Source organism: Anas platyrhynchos, chromosome 2 (genome assembly GCF_047663525.1).
Source record: "Anas platyrhynchos isolate ZD024472 breed Pekin duck chromosome 2, IASCAAS_PekinDuck_T2T, whole genome shotgun sequence".
In the NCBI taxonomy this organism is placed as follows: Eukaryota; Metazoa; Chordata; class Aves; order Anseriformes; family Anatidae; genus Anas; species Anas platyrhynchos.
The window spans coordinates 90,194,011-90,219,960 of NC_092588.1; the positions used below are offsets into that span (position 1 = coordinate 90,194,011).

At 43.5% G+C, this 25,950-nt stretch overlaps 1 protein-coding gene across 1 annotated transcript in view; it reads left to right on the plus strand.

Moving 5' to 3' along the window:
• The first annotated feature begins 16,871 nt into the window (after nt 1-16,871).
• The window catches only part of BMP6 (bone morphogenetic protein 6), an 88,726-nt gene continuing 79,647 nt past the window's right edge, over nt 16,872-25,950 (plus strand). The window contains exon 1 of the mRNA XM_027451601.3: nt 16,872-17,754. Coding sequence (XP_027307402.1) covers nt 17,313-17,754 — 442 coding nt within the window. The 5' untranslated portion in view covers nt 16,872-17,312. The remainder of the gene's footprint in view (nt 17,755-25,950) is intronic.

Consider the following 25,950-nt stretch of genomic DNA (forward strand, 5'->3'; position numbering starts at 1 on the left):
GCCTTCTAAGGTTTGAGGTTGTCTAATGAAAGGTACAGTCTAAAAGCTGTATCCTGCTTTTAAAGTTACTGCCACGTTGAGAATATAGATTGCATTTTTGTGACTCTTTACTCTCCACCTGCAGACTGTTGCATCGAATAGGAAGAAATAGGAGTGTTCCTTGTATCAGAGCTCTCAGTTCCGGAAACAGCTTTCTGATAGGAATAGTGGGGAAAGAACAAACTGACTAAATACGTTAAAGACGAGTCATGATAAATTAGTTATCCTATCTTCCCTTACTGTAGCCACAGGGTTATAAGGCTATGACACGTAGTCAAAACCAAAATGCAAAAAATAATTTGAGTATGTGAATTCATTCAGTGGTCATCAGCGTTATCCAGCATTTTTAGACCAGCCTCCTACTCTAACCATTGTATTTTATGTAATGGCTTGGATCTTCTACAGTCCAACATCCATTCCTTGATAACTCACCTAACCCAAACCCATCCTCTACACATATCTTCCCTCTAAGCTCAGCTCGAGTAGCCATGGTCTTCAGCTTAAGACTTGAAATTGAATACTCCTTTTCCCCCTACCATTTCTCTGCAATTCTTCACAGCCTGCCTGGTTCCCCCAGCAAAGCTCACCAGACCCCAGGAGCCATCCCACTTTCTGCTCATTATCCCAGCCCCTGAGATCCCCTGCCTTCACTGCATCCCCAGCCCCTCACAGCCCTTCTCGCCCCGGTGGGTGAAGAACAGGAGGCTCCACCACACTGCCCAGGGCACTGCGGCTGTTGTGACAGAGCCTTTTCACTTGGATCTTTGCTGTTGCTGGTGGAGGATGAGGAGGAAGACAAACCATGCCCAGCCTGGAGGTCTGTATGTGCTCATGGGTTGTGCTGGGCTCTGCCCTGCCTTTCTGGACCTGCAACTTCCCACTGACACATACCTGCTGCTTTGCAGTAAATGTTGCTCGTGCTTAGCAAGGGACAACCTTTCCAGGAGACTTGTCAAAGGTGTGGCAAAACTTTTGAGATTGTCTTTGTGGGTAAATAGATGCTAGGAAAAACTAAAGTAGGTTGGAAATACAGAGAGAAAGATCCAAAGTTTTGAAAATACTGTCTGCATATTCTACAAACATTTGCACAGTAGCACATTGAATCTTAACTCTGTCGTCTCTTTCATTATTTAACTCTAAAGCTTTAAAGGAATGCCTTCTTAATGAGCCACAATAGAAGTAATTATTTTTGACTTGGTATTTATCAAGGGTAATTTAAATGTTGTTTTGGCCTTTGTCAGATTTGTACATTAATTCAAAGCTCAGTTCTGTTCTAAGGAGTGAATCAATGGAAAAGGTAGTGAGGAAAGTGTCATGCTTGTGGACTTTCTTCCTCACTCTGCAATTATATAAGAAAATATATATATATATATTTCAAGCTTCTAGCACCTAAAAATATTAGTCTTAGCTGGGGAAATCAAACAGGGTTTTCTCTGCTATCTACATGACAACCAATAACAACATCCTCACTGTCCAGTCTGGGTTTTGTGCAGCTGCATTTTTTAAAATAAAGATTTTCAACTTGTGATACTTGGATCTTAGGGACTCTGCAGATGTCTTCTAAGACTGTGCAAAGTAACTAAGAAAACCAAATCTGCTAGTAGGCTTAAATTTGCTTGCAGAGCTGCACTTTTCCTACTGGGAAAACAATCAGGAAAAACATCAAAACCACAACTTTAGCAATTTTCAAATTAAAAAGAATTGAAAACCACTTGTCTCAAGTTTATTCTACAATCACATGAATGTTAACAGACAAAATGCTATTAGATTTTACACAATTTTCCTGGGGAGAGAAGTGGAGTTTTGTAGATGTACCCGAGGATATATTTGGGCTTGTAGTTACTATTTAGCCTGTGTAGGGAAGCCACTGCATTTTAAGTTTGGAAATACATATCTGTTAACTCGCTTAACTGTCAGTTCAATCCTTGGCATTGGGTGAGTGTTTGTTTGATTGCCTTTTCCCTGATACAGTTCTGATTAAACAGGAGTGACTCTCATTCAGTTTTATTGCACTAATAGGTGCTTGGGATGTTGCATGCTAGAGCTGTCTCCAATAAGCTAAACAAACTGTACTGATAAAAACATACCCTGACCAAAACAAATCCAGGATTAGCTGAAGTGCAATGGCTACAGACAGAATTACTGTAATGCATGAGCTTGCAAATACTCCATGTCTCAGGTCTTTTACATCTTTGCATCCTCTATCTGATTTATCCACTGGAGTATTTTTCTGCAGAATTAGGTCCTGTATATGCATATAGATGCATACATTTAAAAAAAATAATCAATGGCATTCTTCATAACCAAAGTTCTCCTAAGCAGTGGCTGTTTAAGTACACGGGTATGCAGTACTGGTGGACTTTAAGTATCTTTTCTAGCTGACTGACATGCTTTGGAGGAAGAGCTCTTCAGAGTGTTCCACACCGCTTTGGTGACTTTTGATGAAGTGTTTATGGAAAAGGCAAATGCTAAATATCTAAAACACGCTGTCAGATTTACTTTCTCTTCTGTGTACGTATGCATACATGCAGATTTTATATATGCAAACCTTTATTTTCTGACAAATTGCATTCCTAAACCCATAGGCATCTGGTTTATGTATGCTCTAGGTTTGCAAATGTAACATTACAAGCCTGCTTGAGAATAAGACCTAATCCCTCCTAATTCGCTACCCTTAATTTTTCTTTTGTCTCCTTTTTTAATTGCTGTATTTTTAATGGAGATTTGGAAAACAAGACACCTTACAATGACTTCAGTTAATGTAGTGATAAGTGCAAAGAGGTGGAATTTGAAAGGACCTTGAACATGTGCTAAAAAGGCCAAATATATTAGAAGTGCAACACAGCAGAATCCGTTATTAGGTCAGTTAAATAATTTAAGTAATTATTTTGAATATAGTGTTAAAATATATTTTAGTTTGTATTTTGAACATACCAGTTTGCAGTGACAATGAGTAAAAGACACCCTTTTAAGGATACTAAGGTGCTTGTTGCACAGGGATGTACTTGTATACATGGGATTTTCTGAAATTCTTAAATTGCCCAATCTAAATTAATTGGAATGTTTGATGTGTTTTTGGAAATTCCTTTAGTTTCATCACAGCATGTTTGGTCCTTAAATATGTTTTCCATCCAGCCTAAATGACTGAGCTAATATTACTGCACCCACCCGTTTGATATCTGGGGAAAATAACTCATTTTCCTTTGGATGTTATGTTTACGGCTAATATTCATATAGGTTGCTGTCACTATACAGATGTCAGGGGCTATCAGGAAAAGTATCCTGGGGTAGGAGCAGTTGTGGACTCAGTGTGACTTGGTCATGGTGTCAAAGGGAGGTGAGTTAGGAGGTACTGACTTCCTGCATGCAAGAGATGGGGACTTCTGGGTCCACCTCTGAACAGACAGAAAAAACACAGGCAGCCCAAAACAGAACTGGAAAGGGTTTGGGATAAGGGGCTATAGCATGGGGAAACTGTGGAGGAAGTTTTTCAGAGCGGCTTTGAGAGCAGGCTATGATTTTAGTCATTGGTTCTACTGAACCAGCTCTAATAGCACTCAGCATGTCTGTGCATAGACACAGACAATGGCAGTGGGAAACTAAGAATGTTACATATTTTATTAAAGTTTTAGCTCAAAGGATTGTTATAGCTTACCCGAAATTAAACAAAAAGATAACTTTCCATTTTAATAAACAAACAAAGCAAACTGTTTATCCCAGTGTTTTCCATACCACGTCCTTTGAAGACAAAGATATGTAAGAAATCATCCAAAAACAGTGTGTGTAGAGGCATTTTGTTGAAGTATTTTCCTTTGTTGTAAGAAATATCCTATTGGAGGTGGGACTGGGGGGAGTCACAAGATTATAGAGCCTGACAGGATTTTTGGAAGCAAAGGAAAGTTTGAGGAATAGGCTGTTCAGAAGGGGTAGGCTTCAGAGAAGAGGGCAGGAAGGCCCTATGCCACAAAATTTGTGCAGCTTCCTACACTGAGAGCAGTACCAATAGCTCATACCATCTCATTCAGAGACTTGCTCACCAACAGGTTTGGAGAACTAACTAAAAACTGCCAGAGTAACTAATAGCTTTTTATCAAGCATGCATTTGTCTGTATCTCACTGGTCATTTAGCAGGAAACTTTATAGAGTCTACATTATTTTGAGACACTTGGAAAAAAAAAAAAAGTTTACTTAAGAGGAAGAAAGAGAGAACTGTAATCTTTCTCTTATGGATATTCCTCTGACTTTTAGGAAGTCCTTTGGTGGGAGATAAAGGAAAATTTTTATTAGTTGTTGTTAGCACAATTTTCTTAGTGTATGATAGCTGAATTTCTTTAATTCATGGATGGCTTGAACTAAAGCAAACAAACGAACACCTTTGTGAATAGTTGTCATGTTGCAGTTGTTCTTCACAGCAAAGATAGCTGTGCACTCTGACTTAAACAGCCAACAATTTTATTGATGACACTGTAGTATATCCAACATATGGGCCTCTTTGTACAGGAAGTAGTTGATCAAGGATACATCTAATTATTTGTTTGTTAGCAGCATGGTTTATTCTAGCACTATCTTGGATCTGAGTTACGGTCAGATATTGAGGATGATGATGACTGTAGGATGACTGGGAATACAAAGCACTTTCACCACACTGGCTTCAATATGTTGTCATGTTATAATTATTGCAGTTTATTCATTGTCACTAACCTGTTCAATTATTTGAGAACAAAGTGGTGTGGTTGTATAAAACACCATGTGAGAAAACGCAACTCTTAAGATCTCTTTTAAGTGCTGCTGTTGTCATATGCAATCCTTTTTGATCACAACCACATAGCCGCATGGTAGCTCTGAGGATCTGTGAACCATTTCTCCCTTTCTCTCTGTTTCAGATTGCGGCTCATGCTCATTAGAACAGTTCAGAACATCTCTTTGAAGAAATGTGGTGGTGACAGTGGCTGATCAAAACCCAAATACTTAAAAAACTTACAGGAAAAAAAAAAGTCCATATGTCAGAATCCTGTCACAGATTGAATATGTTATTGGAGGAAAAATAGACAAATGTTTAGGGCTCTAAATGGGAATCAGAAAAATGAGATTCAGCTCTTGGTTTCCTTTCCTTGGTAGGACTGTTTCATTATCGCTGTTCCTTAGTTTTCCAGGTGAAAATGAGTGTTTTCTTTCTTGCAGAGGCCTGTAAGCTTGATTTGCCCAAGTGTTGGGATAGCTAGGCACTCAGCTGATGATGGTAAGGAGCTCAGAGGGGTGCTGTTGGAGACCTGAAGTGGGGATGTCCTCTGGTGCTTGAGGGATTCAGCCCTGAATGACCACCTATGTGTAGGACAGGGGATGACTAGACTACATGCTTGCAGCTTGCAACTCCTTAGAGCTTTGGTGCCAGAGCAAAGTGTGCAGTCACTTACCAAGTCACAAAGCAGCCATATGAATGACAGTACTGATTCTTGCGAATTATTCCCACCAACATCATTTTATCTCATCTCAGCATGTACTGATGAGATAGTCCTAATCTGGAGAGTTTTGGGAAAGCAGATTTTACTTTGTGTGTTATACAGACACCCAGAAGATCTCTGTACTTTACTTTTGACAGTTTTGTAGAGGCAACAAAGTAAAGGAGATGTGAGCTTGAACTCCCGCTCCTTCAGCATTGGCCCAATGATTCACTAAATTATAGCTTCTGTAAAATGCTGTTGATGGTGGCAAGTCTAAGAAAAAGTGTTTGAGGTCACAATACAGACCAACAATAATGTATATGCAGTGATGGAAGCCAATGAGGGGATGGGCATTGTTTGTGGCTAGAAATCCCATCTGAGTTCATGCTACTGACAAATAACTGAAATGAATGTAAGATATCACTCCTGGCAGGAAAATGCAGAAGTCAACACTTTCATTTTCAATGTTATTTCTACAAAATGAACCTGTGATTGACATTTTACATATATATATATATATATATATATATTTTTTTTTTTTCCTGTTCAGGTACCAAACTGAAAGGTAAACACTAAAAAAAACAAACCTTTCTAATGATAGTGCTCAATTGTGTAGAGCATTCCTGGCATTCACTTAATTCAAAAAATGAGTCTATCATATCTGTACGCTTTTGTTCTTGGAAAGGGTTCCTCTAATTGCCAGTCTGTCCTGCCTGCCCAAATGAAGTGATCCCACAGGAGCTTTAGATCTGTTTAGATCTGGACCCCTCACCTCACCAACCCATGTTCCCTGTGTGGTTTAGATAAATGGCTTTTCATGTGAACCTTTTGATGGTACCAAATACTGATTACATGATAAAAATAAGTTGTCATTTTTATTTTTAGGGGAAGGGATTGAAAACTTGATTGCAGAATCCAGGCCCTGAATCCAAAACTGAGGCCTCTGGGCCCTTTCGTGATGCAAACAGTAATCTGAAGTATACATCTGGCACAGTGCAAAGAGAGAACATCCAACATCTGTCACATCCCATTATCTTGCCTTGCTATTAAGCTATTATTAGTATTTAAACTAAATATATCTTCCAGCAGGCTGCTAACCATAATACATCATTCAAGTACCCATTCCTTTTACTGACACAAACTGTTCTGAACATCGTATAAATGAAACTGGAACATCACTTGATGGACTGTTATCATCTTTTATTACTTTATTTTATTTTAAGTGGGAGGAAACAAAACTTACCAAATGTTGTCGTATGGTTTGAAGAAAATGAAACGGATTTCCCTATCGTTTTGGGTGAGAAAAATGAACAGAGGCTTTTCTAATGCAGATCAGCTGTAGGCGTTTGATTCCATGCTAGCAAGGGCACATACACTGTCACTGATGTATCAGCTTTGTCTTGGGGATTTAAGACTCTGGATTGACTGATTTTTTTTTTTTTTTTTTTAACCGTCTTTTATAATTAATTATCTGTCTTCTCTATCTCTTCAAAGCCGAGTGAAATAAAGACGTTGCAGGAGACTAGAATTACTCTAAGCAAGAAGTTCTCTTAGAAGTGTTTCTCTCACGAGTTGAATGCTATATGTTTCCACTCAGAGCTCTGCTCAGCAGTTAGAAAAAAACTGACTAAAACCTCAGGTAGCCTTTTGTAATGAGCAGTGTTTTAAATTTACATCAGCAGAGATCCAGAAACAAGAGCAGAGCCCTTTCCTAGGCTGCCACTGAGGGTGTTCATGAAGCAGCCCATTTGTGTCACAGTTTGGCAGGCATTTACACACTACCTTTGTCCCCATACATCAACCAGTGCCTCGTTACGATCTTATGTCTTGGAACAGGACTGTCTGCATGGCTGAACACCAGCACTTTTTTTGCTTGAGACAGCTGTCAAGATCATGAATGGTTCCCTTGCTGTGTGGATGTTAGCACAGACCAGCAGCACTGGAAGATAGCATTGGAGTGGAAGTGAGATTTCCCTGCCCAGGAACTCAGTCCCAGAAAGCAGTAACAACAACATTTAATTTAGAAGCAGGGAAGATTAGGGTCCTGCAACAACAGTCATCTGCGGGGCCTCTCCCACCACTCCAGCTCATGTTGAATGAGCCTGAGAGTAGCCATAGCATTTGGGCTAGAAAGTCTGGGCAGAGCATTATTGCTAATGCAACTATGCAGCTTTCAGTGTCTGAACTGTGTTGCTCAGTTACATCAAATATCTAAAAAGTGCCAGGAAATGACCCTTCTGTTGCTCATTTCTGAGACTGTCTTTTGCTGCAAGAGTCCCCTGACACAGAGCAGAATAAGGGATGCAAAGCTGGCTGTGTGTCAGTCCGACAGCCAAGGACAAGTACGGTGCAAAAGCCTTTGCTCTCTATGTTCCTGCCTGCCCAGTGCAAAAAAAGGGGATGTGGCTTTGCAGTTATTCTCCCTCAAACTCATTTGAGCTGAGCTGGCTTCTAAGAGCAGGCAAGCTACTCCTATACACCTGAGGTACTTGTTTTTAAGCTACTCCTATCTTCTAGTTGACATTACTTATTTATTGTTTTACATTATTGATTATTGTACTCCACTTGTTAAATATGAAAACAGCAACAATACATCATGTGCTACCCTTTCCACCTTGTGCAAATCATCTTTTTATGTACAGGCAAAGAACCCTGGATGCATAGCAGATAACTGCCTTGGTCCCTCAAAAACAGCTTGTTGGGGCTGGGAAGGGGAAGTCAGAATCACAGAACCATAGAATATCCCAAGTTGGAAGGGACCCACAGGGATCATCATATCCAATCCTGGCTCCACACAGGACCACACAAAAGTCAGACCATATTCCTGTGAGCATTATCCAAATGCTTCTTGAACTCCAGCAGGTTTGGTGCTGTTACCACTGCTCTGGGGAGCCTGGCCCAACCACCCACTTTGTAAAGAACCTTTCCCTAACACCCAGCCTGACCCTCCCCTGTCCCAGCTCCATGCCGTTCCCTCAGGTCCTGTTGCTGTCCCCAGAGAGCAGAGCTCAGTGCCTGCCGCTCTGCTCCCCTCGTGAGGGAGCTGCAGGCCGTCATGAGGCCTCCCCTCAGCCTGCTCTGCTCGGGGCTAAGCAAACTGAGGAACCTCAGCCGCCCCTCATATGTCTTCCCCTCTAGACCCTTCACAATCTCTGTAGCACTCCTTTGGACACTATCATAGTTTTAAGTCCTTTTAATATTGTGGTGCCCAAAGCTGCACGAAGTACTGAAGGTCAGGCTGCACCAGTCAGAACAGAACAGGACAATCCCTTCCCTTGACCAGCTAGCCATACTGTGCCTGATGCACCCCAGGACACGGCTGGCCCTTTTGGCTGCCAGGGCACACTGCTGGCTCGTGTTCAACTTGTCATCAGCCAGAACCTCCAGATCCCTTTCCACAGGGTTCCCTTTCCAGGGCTGCTTGTCCCTTCAGTTTGTATGCCAGGGTTGTCCCATTCCAGGTGCAGAATTTGGCACATGCTCTTGTTGAATTTCATGCAGTTGGTGATTGCCCAGCCCTCTAACTTGTCAAGTTTTCATAACTGGGATTGCGTGCCTGTGCTGCATTCCCAGTTGTGCTGTATGGGCCTGTGTAGGCGTCCTAGCTTGAGGGAGTGGTCATGCTATGCAACAGCCCAACAGCATGGCATCTCTCCATTGCAACCGGCTTTCCTGGCTTGGGCACTGGGAGCTGTAACCTCGTGGCCCACATCGCAGGGGCGGTGAGCTTTGGGCTTTGTTTCACAGTGGGGATAGAGGTTTTAGAGTTGGTGCGTGAGCTGGCCTAGGCACAGCATTTGAGCTCTGCTGTGGGCCAGCACTTTAACAAAGGCAAAGCTGGCAGGGCAGGCGTGCTGTTGCTTCGGAAACTTGAAGGCTCTCATAAGCAATGCCATTAAGAGCTGGTTATCAGTTTTGCTTCACCAAGGAGTAGATTTTGTTAATTTAGAGAAGGCTAAGAACACACAAATAGATGTTTACAAGGCTTTCTTCTAATAGCCCTTAAAGAAACCACATTTCTATCTCTTTGTGATCACTGTAGGATCTACCGCCGGCAGGCAAATGTAAAAAATTTTTTCTAGCAGTCTCTAAGCATTTCCTGTAGAAAGCAAAAAGAAGACTCTTTCTTCTGAGTTACCTCATTCTGAACTGGCACAGAAACTGGTCTAATGTACAGTAGCAGCTGCTTCTCTTCAGCTTAAACTGATATATTACCACTGCTTACCTCAGCTCATCTCCTGACTTGTTCACCAAATTATTATTGCAGTATGTACCTTTCATGTCTAAATGTTAAATGGCATTTGGGAACCACTCCTGTCCCCCTTCCTCCTGGCTGAAAACTCAGTTCCCTTAAGGAACTAATCCATAAATCCATCAGACATGACAGTAAATACAGGTGTTGAAATATATCCTCCATGGGGGATGAAGGAGTGTTTAAATTTGGTTTGTTTGTATGAAAGAAAAGGATCAGCTATAAGACAATAGTTTTTTAAAAGCTCCTCAAGCTGCTACAGCTCGTAATGCCTGCAAATGCCTTTGCTATCCTGTGTAGCATGCCTTCTGAGACCCTGCACTTTCCTAAAATACACATGTTTGGGTTGGCACTGGATGAGGTGTCTTTTAAAGTGAATGTGAACGAAACCACGTTGTGTTTACCGACTGCTGTAAGCAGCAAGAAGCTATAGGAAATGTGTTTTATCCCCAAGAGTAAGCCACAAGGAAAATGGTAGCTCTGTGGCAAGAAGGAGGTGCACTTATTAGTGGCCAAAGGAAAGTGTTGGAGATGGCAGCAAGAGGGCATGAAGCTGCACCGATGCAACCCACCCACTGCTCTGGTCCAAAATGTCACCTCCTGTCCCCCTGGGGATCATTCCCAGTGCACTGGAGATGAGCCATGGGCGCACAGAGGAAGATGTTCACTAGGGTCTGGGTGGGATGGGTGCAAGGCCACTTGGATTTCTGATGTGAAACAGCTGCTGAACCTAACATGCCAAGGAACAGTTTCGGGGATTTATTTTTGGAGGCTTTTTAGGGGTAATCACCTTTGAAGGCTTGTCTCTATGTGCCAATAGGTGAGATGGGGACAGATCGAGTACAGCTGCTTCTGCTATGGGATGCTGCTGGGAGCAGTGTATGTATTTTCATACTGAAATCTGTCAGTCCCTGCTGTGGCCTCATGCTGTTTGGGTCTATCCCAATTTTATTGAAAAGCGTTGTTGAAAAGGCATATTTTGCACACTGGTCAGAGCAGAGCTCGTCAGAATTATTTTAAGTAAGATTTCAGATTTTTTTTTTTCCATTTTTTTTCCTTATCAGCGTATTTTTAGGCCTATTCTGCAATATTTGTTAGCAATTTTAACAGCTATTCTTAAATATTATAATTAAAATATATTTTTTTTCCCTGTTACAAACCAAAAGGTGATGATCAGTCCCTTGTATCTCAAAACTACATATCTTCCTTTAATGTGTTTAAAAATGTATACAATCTGGGGGAAAACACCTGAACACCATCCTTATCATATTGAGACAGAAATTATTCACTAATTCTAGTAACTGGCCAATGCAGATACCTTGCACTGTCTTTGGTGTCTTTCCTCTTTCAAAAAAATATGAATTAAACTGGAAACCCAACTTTGTTGGGCATTTGGCTTTATAATAGATAGACTATTTGGATTAAAATCTTCCTGAACCTGTGTTTAATCTTGATCTAAGTTTAATCTTCAAGTGATAACTCACAGCACATTCTGAGGTTATAAGTGGCATTTGAAACCTCACATGTTTTCCCATCTTTCTTGCTTCTTTACTCAATTATAGTAGCTTTTATGAGCTCAAGGAATTCACCATTTGGCATATCCACTGGCACAAGGGCAGAAATGGGAGATAATACAAGCTCTGTAAGAGCTTTCCATGTCTGAGAGAGGGTACTTCAGTTGTATCATCCCCTGCTACATTTGCCAAGGCTTAAAGTTGGACTGATCTGAGAAACTTTCTTCCGTGCAGCTCTGTTAAAAAAGAACAAACACAAATTAATTGCTAAACAAAAAATGTAAGCCAGAGTTAAGAGTTACTGATACATGTTTACCAATTTAAAACATTAGAACACAACTGTAGAACAAATATTTGAAAACAGAGTCTTGGTGAAAATCAACATGCTGACCCCATCGCCCCCCCCCCCTCCCCCCTTTACCTCTTTATCCTCTCCCAACCTTAACCTATCATCTAGACATTTTTGCCTCCATTCATTATATGTCATGTGAGCTAAAGGTCATGATCTACCTGCTAAAATCACAGTCTTCCCATTCATCATCATGTTATGAGCTACCCTGTATCAACATTTACTTTTTTGGCCCACTATGTCAGATAGCATAAGAGGAGGGACATGGGCTGATAGCTTGCCATCTGACACCCACAGGGAATTGCATGAGAACTTCTCTTGTCATCTTTTTGCTGCATTCAAGTGCTCTCAGCGAGGTACCTCTTTAGCTGGCATCGTTCAGAAGAAATTCAGTTCTTTCTCTGAGACTCCACTTGAGGACAAAAACTTCACGACTTTCATCCAGTACCCATGCCCACTCTGAAGCTGTCTGTACAGGCTGGACATGGCACCATTTTTTTTTATTTTTATTTTTTGTACTTGTGGAACAATTATGCAACATATGTGGGTTTATCTGCACAGAGGAAGAAGGTATGTTTGCAACACAGGCACACCTGCAGTCCAGATTGTATGGATTACAAGGTACATCTTTACTACTGTTTTTTCTTGTGACAACTAAAATAATGGGGGCCTAGTGTTATTAAAATCTGGCCTTTGCTTTATGTAGGCTAAAGGTAGACTCTTACCTCTTGTTGGCTAATATATTTCTATATTTTCTGAACCTTCACTTACATTAATCTCAATTCCACATAGGAAATGTAACTTTTAGTTTAAAAAGTCTAATTCACAGGCTGTAGAGAGCAGATTTTTCTTTTTCCCTTGTACGGTCAATGATTTACTTTTCTTGGTTTTAAACAGAAAGCACATTACTAGTAAAAATAAAATGAAAACCAAATACCATGAACAGGCTCAGAGAAAATATATTTATGATATGATATGATATGATATATTAATATTTATTTCATTGCTGCCATCATAGGTCAGTTTCCCTTAATATTTGATACCATTGACTTCAAATAAACTTTAAGCTATAATTGTTAGCTCTTAAGTATGTCTTTGATAGGGTGGAGATGGTGGACAGGGTTGGAACAGAGTTGGAATTGTTTGTGAAATGTATGCTGTGACTTACTTCACTTCTAACTGTTTGCTTTTCCAAGGATAGTGGTCCAGCTGTGTTATTGAATTAATATTTATAACCATTTTTATAGTATTCTGATCTGGGAAATCATCGTTACATATTTTTAGCTGAGATTTCTAGGTAAAGAAAGCAGTGGTTTGGTATGTGCAAATAAGATGTTGTTACTATTTTTCAAATGTCTGTAATTGCAGTGGAGAAAGTAAGTTCATCAAATGAAAGGAAAAAATTGAGCTTTCATAGCAAATGCTGTTTTTAGCCTGCTTCCATCTTTGAACTAAGATTATACTAAAAAGCTCTTTCCCTTTTCACAAGTAGGCCTTGGAAACGAATGTGCTAAAATTAGTAGGCGTGTTTGCATTTTCAACCTCTCCAAGTGCAAATAATCCATTCCAGCTATGTCTTTATTGTACAACATATTTTTTTTCTTTTTCTTTTCTTATTTATTTTTTTTTCTTTTAAGAATGCAAACATAATTCTCTATTACCTTATTACTCCTCCACGTTGCTTTAAAAAAATGAAAAAATAAATCTGCCTCTGCTTGGCCATACAAGCTTGAAACTCCCTGACTGCAGCGTCCTTGCTGACCCCCTCAGGGCAGAAGACTGGCTTTGTTGGAGGTGCTTTGGCGAGTCTGTCTCTGGCACTCGATGGCTCAGCTTGAGGGAAGGTAGGAATGTAAGGTTATAAAAATCCAATGCCTTTTTTGTTTCCAGAAGGTGGAGAAGGGAATGGGGGAAATCGCATGATTACTAGAATAGTAAGGTCTATGCTCTGTTCAATAGTTATTATTAGTCCCAAGAAAAATTAAATCCAGGGTGTACCATTTTGCTAGGGTTGTACCTGGGATGTTGCATACCTCAGAGTATTGACACAGGTTTTGCATATACCTCCTTATGAATAAAGATGAGATGGTGTATTTCTGGTAAGGCACTGCTGTCCTAAAATAATCAATAACTGCATGGTCATGGACCCTCTCCATTTTTTACAGTATATATGTATTTTTTTACTAAAAGTTGCCTATTAAAAAGTTACCTCTCTTCCATTTCACTTCTTCACAGGCCTGGAACTGTTCCTCCTAACTTGTGTAGAAAACAACTAAGAAGTCTAATTTGCTTAAATAAGATTGATGAACGATTTGCTAAATGAAGACAAATGAAAACCGAATTAATTATTTTCAACTAGAAATAGGTAACAGGGCTTTAATTGCATACAACCTAAACACCACCACTACCAGGAGAAATTAGCTGCTGTAGCTAATCCTCGCGGGACACATGCCATATTTTGGAACAGGATTCCTGTGGGCCAACAGGTCTGGTAATGGCCACACTCACAATATGTGACTGACAAAGGACTGAGCAGGTGCGAGTGTCTGAATGCGAGCTGACGTTTGGCTCACAGGCAGAAAAGTAAATGATGATTTTTCTGGGAGAGGTAAGAGACCTGTCTGAATTATCATCTTTTATTTGTTTGTTTGTTTGTTTTCAGAGAAAAGGAAAGACGTCTTTATTGCCAACTCGCCGATGAGAAAAGCTTCCAGAAACAGACACAAGTTTCTCTCCTTGGCCACCAGATGTCCCTCCTGAGCAGGGAAATCCGATGACCTGAAAGATACCCAAATGTCTGTAATCCACAACATTTTTTGAAGATATGACAGGGAAAGGAAAGTTTGAGTGAAAGTAGCTGTTACAGCAGAGCTTTTGGATAGCGTGCATGCTACGAAGGCTACATGGCAAACAAAAAATTCTGCCAGTAGCACTACAGTATATGTTTAATTAACTCTTAAAATGTGTGTCATAGCCTGCAGCAACTACATAATACATAGCCTTCACCTTCCTCCAGAGAATTAGGTATTCATCTCTCTTCTGAAGTGTTCAAATCCTTTTGCAGAAACATGCATTTTCAGATGGCAGGGATATCTGAAATCAGTAGCTGTGGAAAGACTTAATTCTTTCTAGTTCTGATAACATTAGCTGAAACCCAAAGTACATTCACATCTACACATGAGAGGCATTTCCAGGGGTAAGCAGCCTACATCTCTGAGGAGCATTGCTGAAAAAAGTTGAAGACTTAAATGAAACTTCACAAAAAGTGCAGTGACTTACTAAGGAGGGCAATTAGCTTCCTAGCTACACACAGGAACTTAACAAGAAGGTAACTTCATAGGAAAGTACTTGAAGGTTCACTGTGTGCCTATGTCCCTAGACCACATCAAGCTCAGATGCCCAGATGTTGCCAACTGTTATTACAGCTGCTATTTACTGCATAAACCCACAAGCAAATGGAAACATTCCAAATATTTTTCTTTCAGAATAAAAACATACAGGTGATGCACATTTGCTACATAGCATCAGGGAAGCAAAAACGCATGGCAGCTGCCCTGGAGTTTAGTGCTGTCTGTTGCTAAGCATGCACCACCTCTGCCTGGCTTCAGGAGGAGCTGGGGACACTTCAAACTAAAGGGATCATTCTTCAGAGCTAACCATATCATGTGGTACTTCCCTCTGTAGCTGTCAAAACAGGAAACAGCAGCTACAAAGTCTTGCCGGATAAAGCAGCATAAACTAGAACCAAACTGGAAACTGGAAAGTGACTGACTGGAAAGCAAATGCCACAGAGGCGGCTGCTCCCTTCCCTGACCACCCTGGGGATAAGTATCTGCCTGGGAAATCCCCCTCATGCTGACTCCAGAGCTCCTGTGCTTCCTCCCCAGCCTCCGAATGCCCCTCTGAAGACAGATATATAAAAGGCCTTGAGAGAGATGCAGGAGAGCTTGTGCACTGGGCTCGCTTTTGGGAAACATGGGTTTTCTTAGCAGCACCCCACACCTTGCTGCTCGCTGCCTCTCCCCCTTTAATCAAACCAGCCCCAGGCTTAGTGGATAAAAAAAAGTGCACAGTACAAAAGTTTCCCCTGAACAGCCATCCCTACTGCCTAGGGGATGACATGTGAAGGTAATGGGGTCCTGTATAGCAAAAAGAGTGTGTTGGGTCCATGCTGTCACATGCACGCTTGCTTTCAAATGAAAGAGTATCTGCATAAACTGAAAAATAGGCCAGCTGCAAAAGTGACTTCTACACTCTTCACTTTCACCCCGAAAAGGATATCTGTGCTCAGATCTCCTTAAAAACTTTTTTTTCCCCTTCCAAAACAAGGTTTAAATAACCAATGTTATTGTTCCTTGACTGGTGGAGTTAAAGCACTCATCTGTAACCTAACTTGCACATAAGCAAACGTTCGGTGTAACCTCTGCTTCTGCAAATAACATATTCTGTCTTGAATATTCTCAGCTGTGTCTTTGGGAAACTGAATACGAGCTTATTGCCAGATTCTGATTCTAATAAAGTTAATGGAAATTTTGCCAGTGACTTCAAATGGTCCAGATATTATTCTCAGGGCCAACTCCTATGAAATTATCCCAGTTCAAACCCAGAGCATTTCCACTGATTTCAGTGGGGCTAGCCTGGATTTACTCATCCAGCCCAAGCAGAGTTGAAGCTGATCCTTGAAGTCAGAGGCCAACACAGGGAAGAGCCAATTCTCGGTCAAGCTGACGGCCACTAAAGGGTGTTCGTTTTTTTCCAGTTTTGTGAAGGAGCTGGAAGCAGAGCTTCCAATCCCAGATATTTTCTGTCAGAACCGGCTTGTTCCTTTACAGCAGGAGAACATTTGTCCCAAAACACACGTGCGGATCAGTACTGCATTGATCAGTGACCCGGAGGGGGTCACCTGTGCTTAGTGCGTGTCCTGTGCTAAGTTCTGCCGGGTGTCCTCGGAAAAGGGACCTGACGCACCCGCTCACCGCAGGATGTTTTCAGACGAGCAGCAGCCCACCCACCTCCGTAACAAACAACCCGCGTTCCCTAAATCTTGCGGACAGGAGGAACGAGCCGCTTTTCCCCGCCACCCCGTTTACTTTTACTCCTCCGAGCGAAAAATCCCCGTTGGTTTCGGGGGGGGGCAGCGCTGCTCAGAGGCTCCGGGGGCGCAACCTGCGGCCGGCGCCCACCTCCCCGGCCCCTTCCCCGTTCCCCCCGCCCCGCTCCGCCCCGGGGCCGCGCTACCTGCGCCCTCTGCGGCTCCCCGCCCCGGAGGAGCGGCCGCCCGCCCCGGCGAGAGGCGGGGGCGCTGCTGATCTGCCTCGGCCGCCTGCAGCCCCGGTCCCCGCGGGCTGGCTTGAGCGGGGCTGCAGCCTGCGGGAGGGGAGCCCCTCGGCTGCAGCGCGGAGAGGGGGCAGAGTCCGCTCTTCGTCCTCAGCATCACCCTCAGCATCCTCGCCTTGCTTCCCCGACGGGCATGGCGAGCTGAGCCGTGCGCCCAGCAGCCGGGCCGGGGGGCAGCCCCCCGGCTCACCTGAGCGGCGATGAGCGGCGGAGGGGGGGCCGAGCGCTGAGCCCCCCTGGCCCGGCTGCCCCCCGCCGGCCCGCGGCGTTAGGGTGTCGCGGGGGGCCGGGGGGGGTAGGGAGAGGCTGGAGGGCTGCGGGGAGCCCCAGGGGAGAGGGGGGAAGCGGGGAGCTCGCCTGCCTCCGCCCGGCCCGGCGCCATGCCGCGGCGGCTGGCTTGGCTCTGCTGCTGCTGCTGGGCAATGCTGCTGCTGCTGCCGGGCTCCTGCCGCTCCGCGGAGCCCGCGGAGGGAGGCAGCCTCGGGGAGCCGCCGCAGCCTCCTCCCGCAGCCTCCTCGGGCTTCCTCTACCGGCGGCTGAAGTCGCACGAGAAGCGGGAGATGCAGCGGGAGATCCTCTCCGTCCTGGGGCTGCCGCACCGCCCGCGCCCGCCGCCCCGGCAGCCTCCGGCCCCGGCCCCGGGGAGGCTGCCGGCGGCTCCGCGCTTCATGCTGCGCCTCTACCACGCCCTGGCAGAGGCTGCGGAGGGCACCGCGGCTGCGGAGCGGCGTGGTCGCCAGCCGGTGCCCGTGCCCGTGCCCAGCGCGCAGGACAGCGCCTTCCTCAACGACGCCGACATGGTCATGAGCTTCGTCAACCTGGGTGAGTGCAGGCTGCGCGGCTGCGGAGCAGGGGGGCTTGCGCGGCCGCGCAAGTCCTCGCCGGGGATGCGCGGCGAGGGGCCGGAGGCTGGGAGCGGGGTGGGGCGCGCTGGGGTTGCGCGGGGCTTGCCGCGGGGCAGGGCGAAGCATTCCTCCGCACCCTCCGACGCTGAGCAGCCAAAGGTGCCCAAACAGAGAAATAATAATAATAAATCATTAAAAGTTGCATTTTTGCTGTGACGGTAGCACTCAGAGCCCTTCGGGGCTAAAAGCACTCCGCCCGGGTTTCCGTGCACAGCCGCGGGGGTGCAGGTTGCACCGATGTTCCCGGAGCTGGGGCAGAGTGCCTCCCCTGCTAGCCCCTGCTGTCCCTTTCGTGTCTTTTGAGCCGCCCGAGCTAGTGCGGGGATGAATACGTGACTCCGTGTCAGCTGTTCTGGTGCTCAAGCCCGGGAATGTGATAGAAATCTTGAAATAATTTCTGCTAGACGTCAACCTGCTCTTCAAACAAATCATGCTGTCAGCATGTTGCTGCTGCGAAGGGCTCCGAGGTGGGAATTTCAGTGGGAAAGCCATTAAGCTTTTTACTTGAAGGAGCCCTGAATGCTAGCCTGCAATTATAAGGAAACAGTGTAATTAGATTCAGCCTAATGCGGAGAATGAAAATATTTCAGTTGGCAAATTGCAGTTCCTTTTTTAGTGAATTCCTGTGAAGCTCGAGCGTCTCAGCAGTGAGTCGGCTGAAAACTGGATCTTTTCACCAGTGGTTGCAGAGCTGCAAGTCAGGCACCTGCAAACAGCTTGTGGTGTTTGACAGATACAAACTGGTGTGCATTTCATGTGTTTCCTAATCTAGAGCAAGGGTACGTCTCAGGAGTGGGAAATCCATCCGAGTTATCAGCACTAGTAGATGTGTTCAACAGCTCTGTACCATAGTATCTGTATTTAGAAAAGATGTAGCCCTAGTCCCTGGGGGTGGGAAATTTTTGTACCCGATGGGACTCCCTGGGCAGGTCAGAGGTGCTCCCCTCGCGCTGTGTTTTCTCTGCTGCTTTTGAGTGTAGCGTCCCGAAACCAGCTGGTAGCAAAGCCAGCAGAGTCCGTGGCTAGCTCAGCCCCTGAGACACGTGGAAATAGCGTGTGGATTTTGCAACCAGAGAGCGGGTACCGCTGTGCTCCCTTTTGCTGCGCTGCTCCCCTCCCAGCCTCTCCAAATCTGCCTGTCCTTCGGGCAAACAGAGCTGCTGCCGGCGTCTCTCTCCTTTGTCCTGGGGACTTTAGAGACCTGTGCATGGAGCACGTGATTTTAGTAAGCACGGCATCGTCCCCGTAGCTTTCTGTGAGCAATCCCCACAGCAGTTTACTTGAGGGGTGCTTGGCAATGTGCTGGGCAGTTCCTGGAGGAGCTGATTTCAGCGAGAAATTTGAGCATGGGGTGTTTTTAGGTGTTAGCACCCAGCTTTATAAAGCATCTGGCAAGCAGTATTAGACAGTAGACCTGAAAGAATTTGTTTCTTTTGAAAATAAATATATTCATACGATTCATATCAGTTCTAATAATTTCTATCTAGACACTTATGTAACAACAAGGAAAATTATTCATGTAATGTAGTAAAATCGCGCAATTGAAATGCTGGTTAGGAGTTTCAGGAAGTATGAATCAACTGCAGAAATTTCTCATCAACTTCCAAGTTCCGAGTCATAAACTGTAATGTCATTGAACATGATTGTTTGTTACCAAAGTGCTTGCAGAGCAACTGACTGAAACCAAAGAACTCTTCAGTTGTTCTCTGCAGCTCCTCTGTCTTGCCAGGGATTTTTTTTTTTCTTCACGTGTGTATGGAATTATTGTTTCCAACAAACAATAATTCATGGCAGAAGACTAGAGGAAGCCAGAAGTTATACTGTGATATGGAAACTGAAGGTGCAATGGGTGAAAACCAGCCTGTGATCTATTGGAGTGGTTTATTAGGATGTAGTCTAGAAAATGCAGGCACGAATAGTGGGGACCAGAGCAGAAAGGGAAGAGCCCTGCCCCTCAAGGACACTGACTATTCCACAGGGGTGTATGCCAAGCAATCCTAAAAGCTTACAGCTGAAGTGTCCTTATAAGCAAATCCTGCCAGAAGGATTTTATTTGTTTATTTATTTAATTTATATTTCTGCATGGGGTCAGGCCTCCTATAATGACTTGAATTTGGTTAAAATAAGCTTCTGAATAGCTGTGCCCATGTTCAATCTTAAAGAGTTTTTTTTTCCATTACTGAGGTGACAAGCTACTGAAGAGATCTCAGTGGCCCTTGCCATTTTCTCAGAACCAGAGGTGTGTGGTATTATTTGAGTATACCTCACGCAGATTGCCTTGAAGGTGCGTGTGGATGAAGGAAGCACGTAGATATTGGGGAACTACTGTGTGCATGTGAAAAAGGTGTGACAGCCACATGCCTCCTTCTGTTTAATGGGCAGCTGCTATGACCTGCTTTCAGGTGCTCATGCTGCTTCTGCTGCAGCACAGAACCAGGTGAATATTTGACGTGGTGCTTTTTGTTGTGCTGCAAAGCCATTGCCTAGTTCAGCTGCATGGAGAAGTCCTGCTTTGCTGTGAAAGTCTGAAGGTGTTAAGGCTCCTTGAAAAGTGCATTTAATTTTTCCAGAACTCTAACCTGAAAAGAGTCAGTAGCTTGTAGTCTCTGCTGATTTTAAATGCGCTTTTTAAATTTATTATTATTTTTTAAATTATTATTAAGAAAAAAAGAAAAAGGGGTGTACACAAAGGAGTTAGAGGTTCACCAAATACTGGGAGCTGCTCTCTGACTGAAAGGACAAGAAACATCAATCTTCAAAGTGTAGAGTGTGGGATTTGTCTTGCATACCTAGTGATGTCTGCACTGTTGTATGGACTTGTGAGATGTGGGCAGTAATTCCTTGAGGGGCTAACTTCAGGGAAACTTGGAGAATTCAACATTCCTAGGATATATACAGCACTTTACTTTGTTAGGCACCTGGGAAGCAGTACCAGGGAGTATCATAAGTGTCTGTTTCTGTTGCAGGTGAAAACACACAGAAGATTCAAACCAGTTCATATAATTTAGAGAATAAATTTAATTTGTCAATCTAGATATCAAAAGAGATTTTGATAGAAAGTACTGGCTACCCCAGGTAAACCTGCTTCCTATTATGGGAAGATGATCCCCAAAATATCTTATTTCAGGCATTTTCACTGGGACGAGGCACTCAAATAGTGCCCATTTCTTTCCATTTCTCTCATAGGAAGCCTGAATATCGAGTTCAGATAGAAACATCTGTGTTTTGGATCTCTCTATTTGAGGTTTATCAGATCAACCAGGGCACCAAAATTCTGTGCCAAGGGAATGGTTGTACAGCAGGGGCTGAGGTGCTGGCGGGGGTGTTATGGATCAATGAATATCCTCATGAAACCGTTCCTCTTCAGGAACATCCCTGATCTAAATGTGGCACAGGCACATCTTGACACAGTGCTTTTTTTGGGGAAGAAAAATGTGTTAATATTTCCTATTGACTAATATACCTTCCTCGTGGCACCTAGTAGGGTTAACTCTTCTTTATCCTCTTGGTATGACCTGGGGTTGGTATGGATATTGCTCTTTGAGAGAGTTATGCTGGACTAAGGGCTAGACTCAGGCAAGTGTCCTTCTGTTTTTCTTCCAAGGCTGCTCTAGAGAGAGATGTATCAAGTCCCTCACAACAAATCCCTGCTCTCTAAGTCCAGGGAGATGAGAAAAGAGGAGCCACTATTCAAACCAAACTGCAGGCATGGGCCGGGGGCTGTGACTGATCTGATGTCCCCTTGGTTTCCTCTGAATTGTCATTGCTGAAGTGAAAGGGAAATGTTCTCTGGTCCCTGTTTCACTAGCTGATGCCTTTAGAGAGTGGTATGTGCAATTTGTAACAGCAGAAACGAGACTCTGGAAGGCTTTTCTAATTTAACTGTTAACAGAATTACTCCCTCTGTAATGGGAGGAACAATCTTGATCAAAACTGAGAAGCTTATCTGGTCTCTTATCCTTGTGATTCCCTATCCAGGCAACCACACTGAGAAGAATATGTGTGCTTCCCCTAAGAAGGGGGAAAAAAACCACACACAATAACCCAAATCTAGGGCTGTTGACAACCAGATAGCAATGCAAGCAAAGTCCAAACTAATCCAAATTCAAGTGACAACTACCATAGAAAACACACTTTTGAGTTGTGATGGCTAATTATCCGCAGTATTGCACATTCCTATTGCTGCCTAACAGCATGAATTCACTGTATCATTTTATTTCTGGGAGAAAATGCTCACACCCTTATGTCAAAAGACCCACAGGTCTCTTGGAAAGACTTAGGACAAACCCAAGGAAAACCCAGATCATCCCTGAAGCTTTTCTGCATGATTTGAGTTGTGGCCATGTTGAAAAGCTTCTTAAATCTTTGAATCCCCAAAACCCAGGCAATTACTGTCTTCCCTGCCAATGTAAAGTTTGCTGTACAAATTCTCTCTCTCGGCTTGCCTACAAAGCAGCAACTTATGGATGTGGTGTCTTCTAAGTCATCTCTTCATCTCTTTTGGCAGCAGGCACTATACAGATTTCTTTCTAGGAACAATCTTGCATAAATCCATGGCAAGCACTTATGCACAAGCACCATGGCTTTTCATGGGAAGGAAGCAGGACTCCATGTTCATTTCTAAAGCAGTTGAATTTTTTTCTTCTGCAGCATCTGATCAGCCTACCTGTCTTATTATGTGCTATCATACTTGGTGTCGGGGGATATGGAATTCAGCAACCAAGATGTATCAGGGACGTGGCGTGATTATAGTGACGGGACCTTACCATTCATACTGTCATCCCATCTGTTTATACTCTTGGCCGCATGTTGTAAAGGTCAAGACATCTACTCACAGGGAATAACTGGAGTGTGTGATGCTGTGTATCTGACTGTGCTGCCAGCTGGCTGTGTAAAGCCTCTCTCTCTCGGCATGCGAGCATCCTCCTCCACGTGTGTCCAGAGCAGGCCAGTATTAGAAATCATGAAGCTGATGATGGGAATAAGCTTACTGACATCTGCCAAGACTAGTGTGCTGGGTTTTGATGCCAAGACAGATCCCAAGTGTCAGAGAGCAGCCTTATATTAGCTGTTCAACTGATGCAGCTCAAGGTCCTCATGTATGTCATCTTCCTGAAGTCTCTGCTTGCTAGCTGCCTGCTGGCACGTAGCTGACTGATGACAGGATTAAAGAAAAGGCAAACAGTCCGCTGTCATCCTTTGATTGCTCTTTCCCTTTTTAGAAGGACTTTTTAGGAGTCCTTAGCTCCTTCAGGCTATGAATTTGGGTAACTACAGGAATCCTTCTGGCTTTGGACAGATGTGCGGCTCCAGGAGAAACTGCTGATCAAAATCTGCAGTGTCGAATTTGGTGGAGGGCCACATTTGTATCCAAGCAGTGTATCCAGGTGTCAGTGTCATCTGGACTGAGCTATTTGAACCAGATCACCTGGGATTAGCCAGGACTATTCTCTATCTTCTGAAAGCTTTTTAGGGCTTAAAAATTTACACTGTCCTAAATTTGGGTGAGGGAAAAAAGATAAAAAAGCAATTGTAATTAGAAAAAGTAAGTATGTGCCAAAGTGGTCTTGATCAATTCAAGACAAATTTTGTACATGTATATAAATAAGAAGTTGCACTTTGGAATACAAACCTAGGTGTGTGTGTTTGTTTATTTTGAAAATATGAAAGCAGCGTTTCCTAATTCTTCTTGCCACTCAAATAAAGCTGAAACCAAACTGCTTCTTTAAGAAAGGTGCTCTTTTCAGAGCTTCCCTTCAGCTGAATGTTTAGCAAATTACCTGGGCAGCTATCGTGGATGTCCTGTGATGAGCCCCTGCAGGGAGTTCTTGCTGCAGGCTCGTGCCTTTGCCAAGGAGCTGCATGTCCTTGCTCAACCTGGCCTAGCACATCGTGGTGGTGACGCTCTCTCTCATAGTTTTAAATATAAACTTTTAAGTGGTGTTTGTGATTTAGGAGGAAGGAAGGTGGTATTTAGACTTTCCATGCTGTGGAGGCATGATTCTTTTTAAGTCATCTTGCATCATTGCTAACCCGTGCAGTGTTAGAGGGAAGTACGAGTTACTTGAGACATAAACAGTACCATTGTGTGTTTCTGCTGTTTCCCAGCAGTGGCACAGCAGTGCTCTTAAGTACGCTCCACCTACCAACAGATTAGCATTTCCGTTTGGCCATTTCTGTAGTGATGTGAAACAGAGAACAGACAGTATAGGGATCTTCAAAAGCCACCTGGGCAGCCTGCTCTGGGTGGCCCTGCTTGAGCAGGGGGTTGGACCAGGTGGCCTCCAGGGGTCCCTTCCCACCTGAATGCTTCTGGGATTCTGTGATATTGCATGGATGGGAAAATCACTTGTGGTTAAGAGAGTCCCATTTGCTTTAGCAGGCATCACACCAGTGTGTGAGACCAAGGTCCAGAAAGTCTCTTCTGTGTGAATGGTTTGGAGGGTGATGCTGGGTCGTCCCAAAGTTTCCTGTTTGATGTGTGGAGAGGGCGATCCAGGCTGGGAATCACCAGCTTTGATACACGTGAAAACTGGCCAGTGACTTGTTTCTTTTGACCTTTCATGGCTGGACGAGGAGGAGGAGCAGTGCCTCCTGCCTCCTCCCAGGGAGCTCTGCGGCCCTGTGCCTTGCACCTGGGGCTGGTTCCCAGGATGGTGGCTTTTTTGGGAGGGCATAGGGATGCAGCTGCTGCAGAGGCCTTGCAGGGAAAATAAACCAAAAATGCTTAATTAAGGGAGCTGAGCCTTGCTGGGATTGCAGGGGTGTTTGGTGGGTCATGCTGTGGTTTGATTTATAAAACCCACTTTGGACTGGGGCCAGTATTTCCTGAACTTTCAATTAGTTAGATTCCAAGGCAAGGAGACAGCAGCATAGGATTGGGTGGGTTTTAGGGTGTGGATTTTATTTATATATATATAAATACACATATATATAAATTTATATATATATATTATACACATACATATAATGTATACGTGTATATTATACATATATATAAATATATATTTATATGTATATAAATATATATATATATATATTTGTGATGGCATAAGATGATTTTTGTTTTGTTTTTAAGGGCACAAAGATTTTGACGGAACTGCCTGCAGCTCTCTCTTTCACATTGCAATGTTCATCATAGCACAATGACAGAATTGAATCAGTCATAGCAACAGTGGGATTTTTTGGCAAAAAAAGTATAATGTAGACAGAGCTGAAGTGTTCTGCTAACTAAAACAGTAGCTGTATTTTAAGAGAGCTAGACATGACTGTTTTGATCCAATGTGGTGTTAATCACAAGAATACATAAATGCTTTCCTGTGAACTTTCCCCTTAAAAATATCCAATGATATCACCTGATGTTTTGCACGAATGCTCAGTATAACCAGAATTTAGAACAGCTGGCTCCATGTAAACTTGGAATATTCATAGGTCAAATATTAGTGTATAAATAAAAACATTTTGAAAATGAAAACAGAAGCGCAGTATTTGAAATACACTCAGTGTGCAGATGTACTTCAGGGCTTGAATAGCTTTACAAATTAATCAAGGCACTGTTAACACTTGTTCTGAAGAAGTCAAATTTCCTGATAGTAAATGAGAACGTGTTTTTCAAATGGTATTCCAAAGATGTGTCGCACCATAAAATTTAATAGTTATTTGCAGTAAGGAAGACATATGAATCAACTGCTTGAAACTCCCATGTAAATAAGATGCATTTGATCAAACTGAAAATTTACTGGGGTGAATGGAGAGCCACATTTTTTTTTTTTTATCAGGTGCAGGCTGTAAAATATGCTGTGTTTAAAACACAAAACTGTGCTATTTCATGTAAGTGCAGAGGCAACATTCTTATCTTGTCATTTACTGCATTACGTGTGCGTGGTGCGTATGGTCAAGGTATTAGACACTGTGTTTGTGTAAGGGCTAAGGGGTGACATAATGTCTATTGAAGTGTAGTCATTTAGCTTCACACCAGGCAACAAGGATCATGTAAAAAATGAGAACAGATTAAAGCTTGTGGGCAGGCTGTGATATTCACGCCCATAAGCAAAGAGGTGTTGGCGAAAGGGGTCTGTAGTTTTTGTCTGAAACGGAGGAGCCGTATTGCATC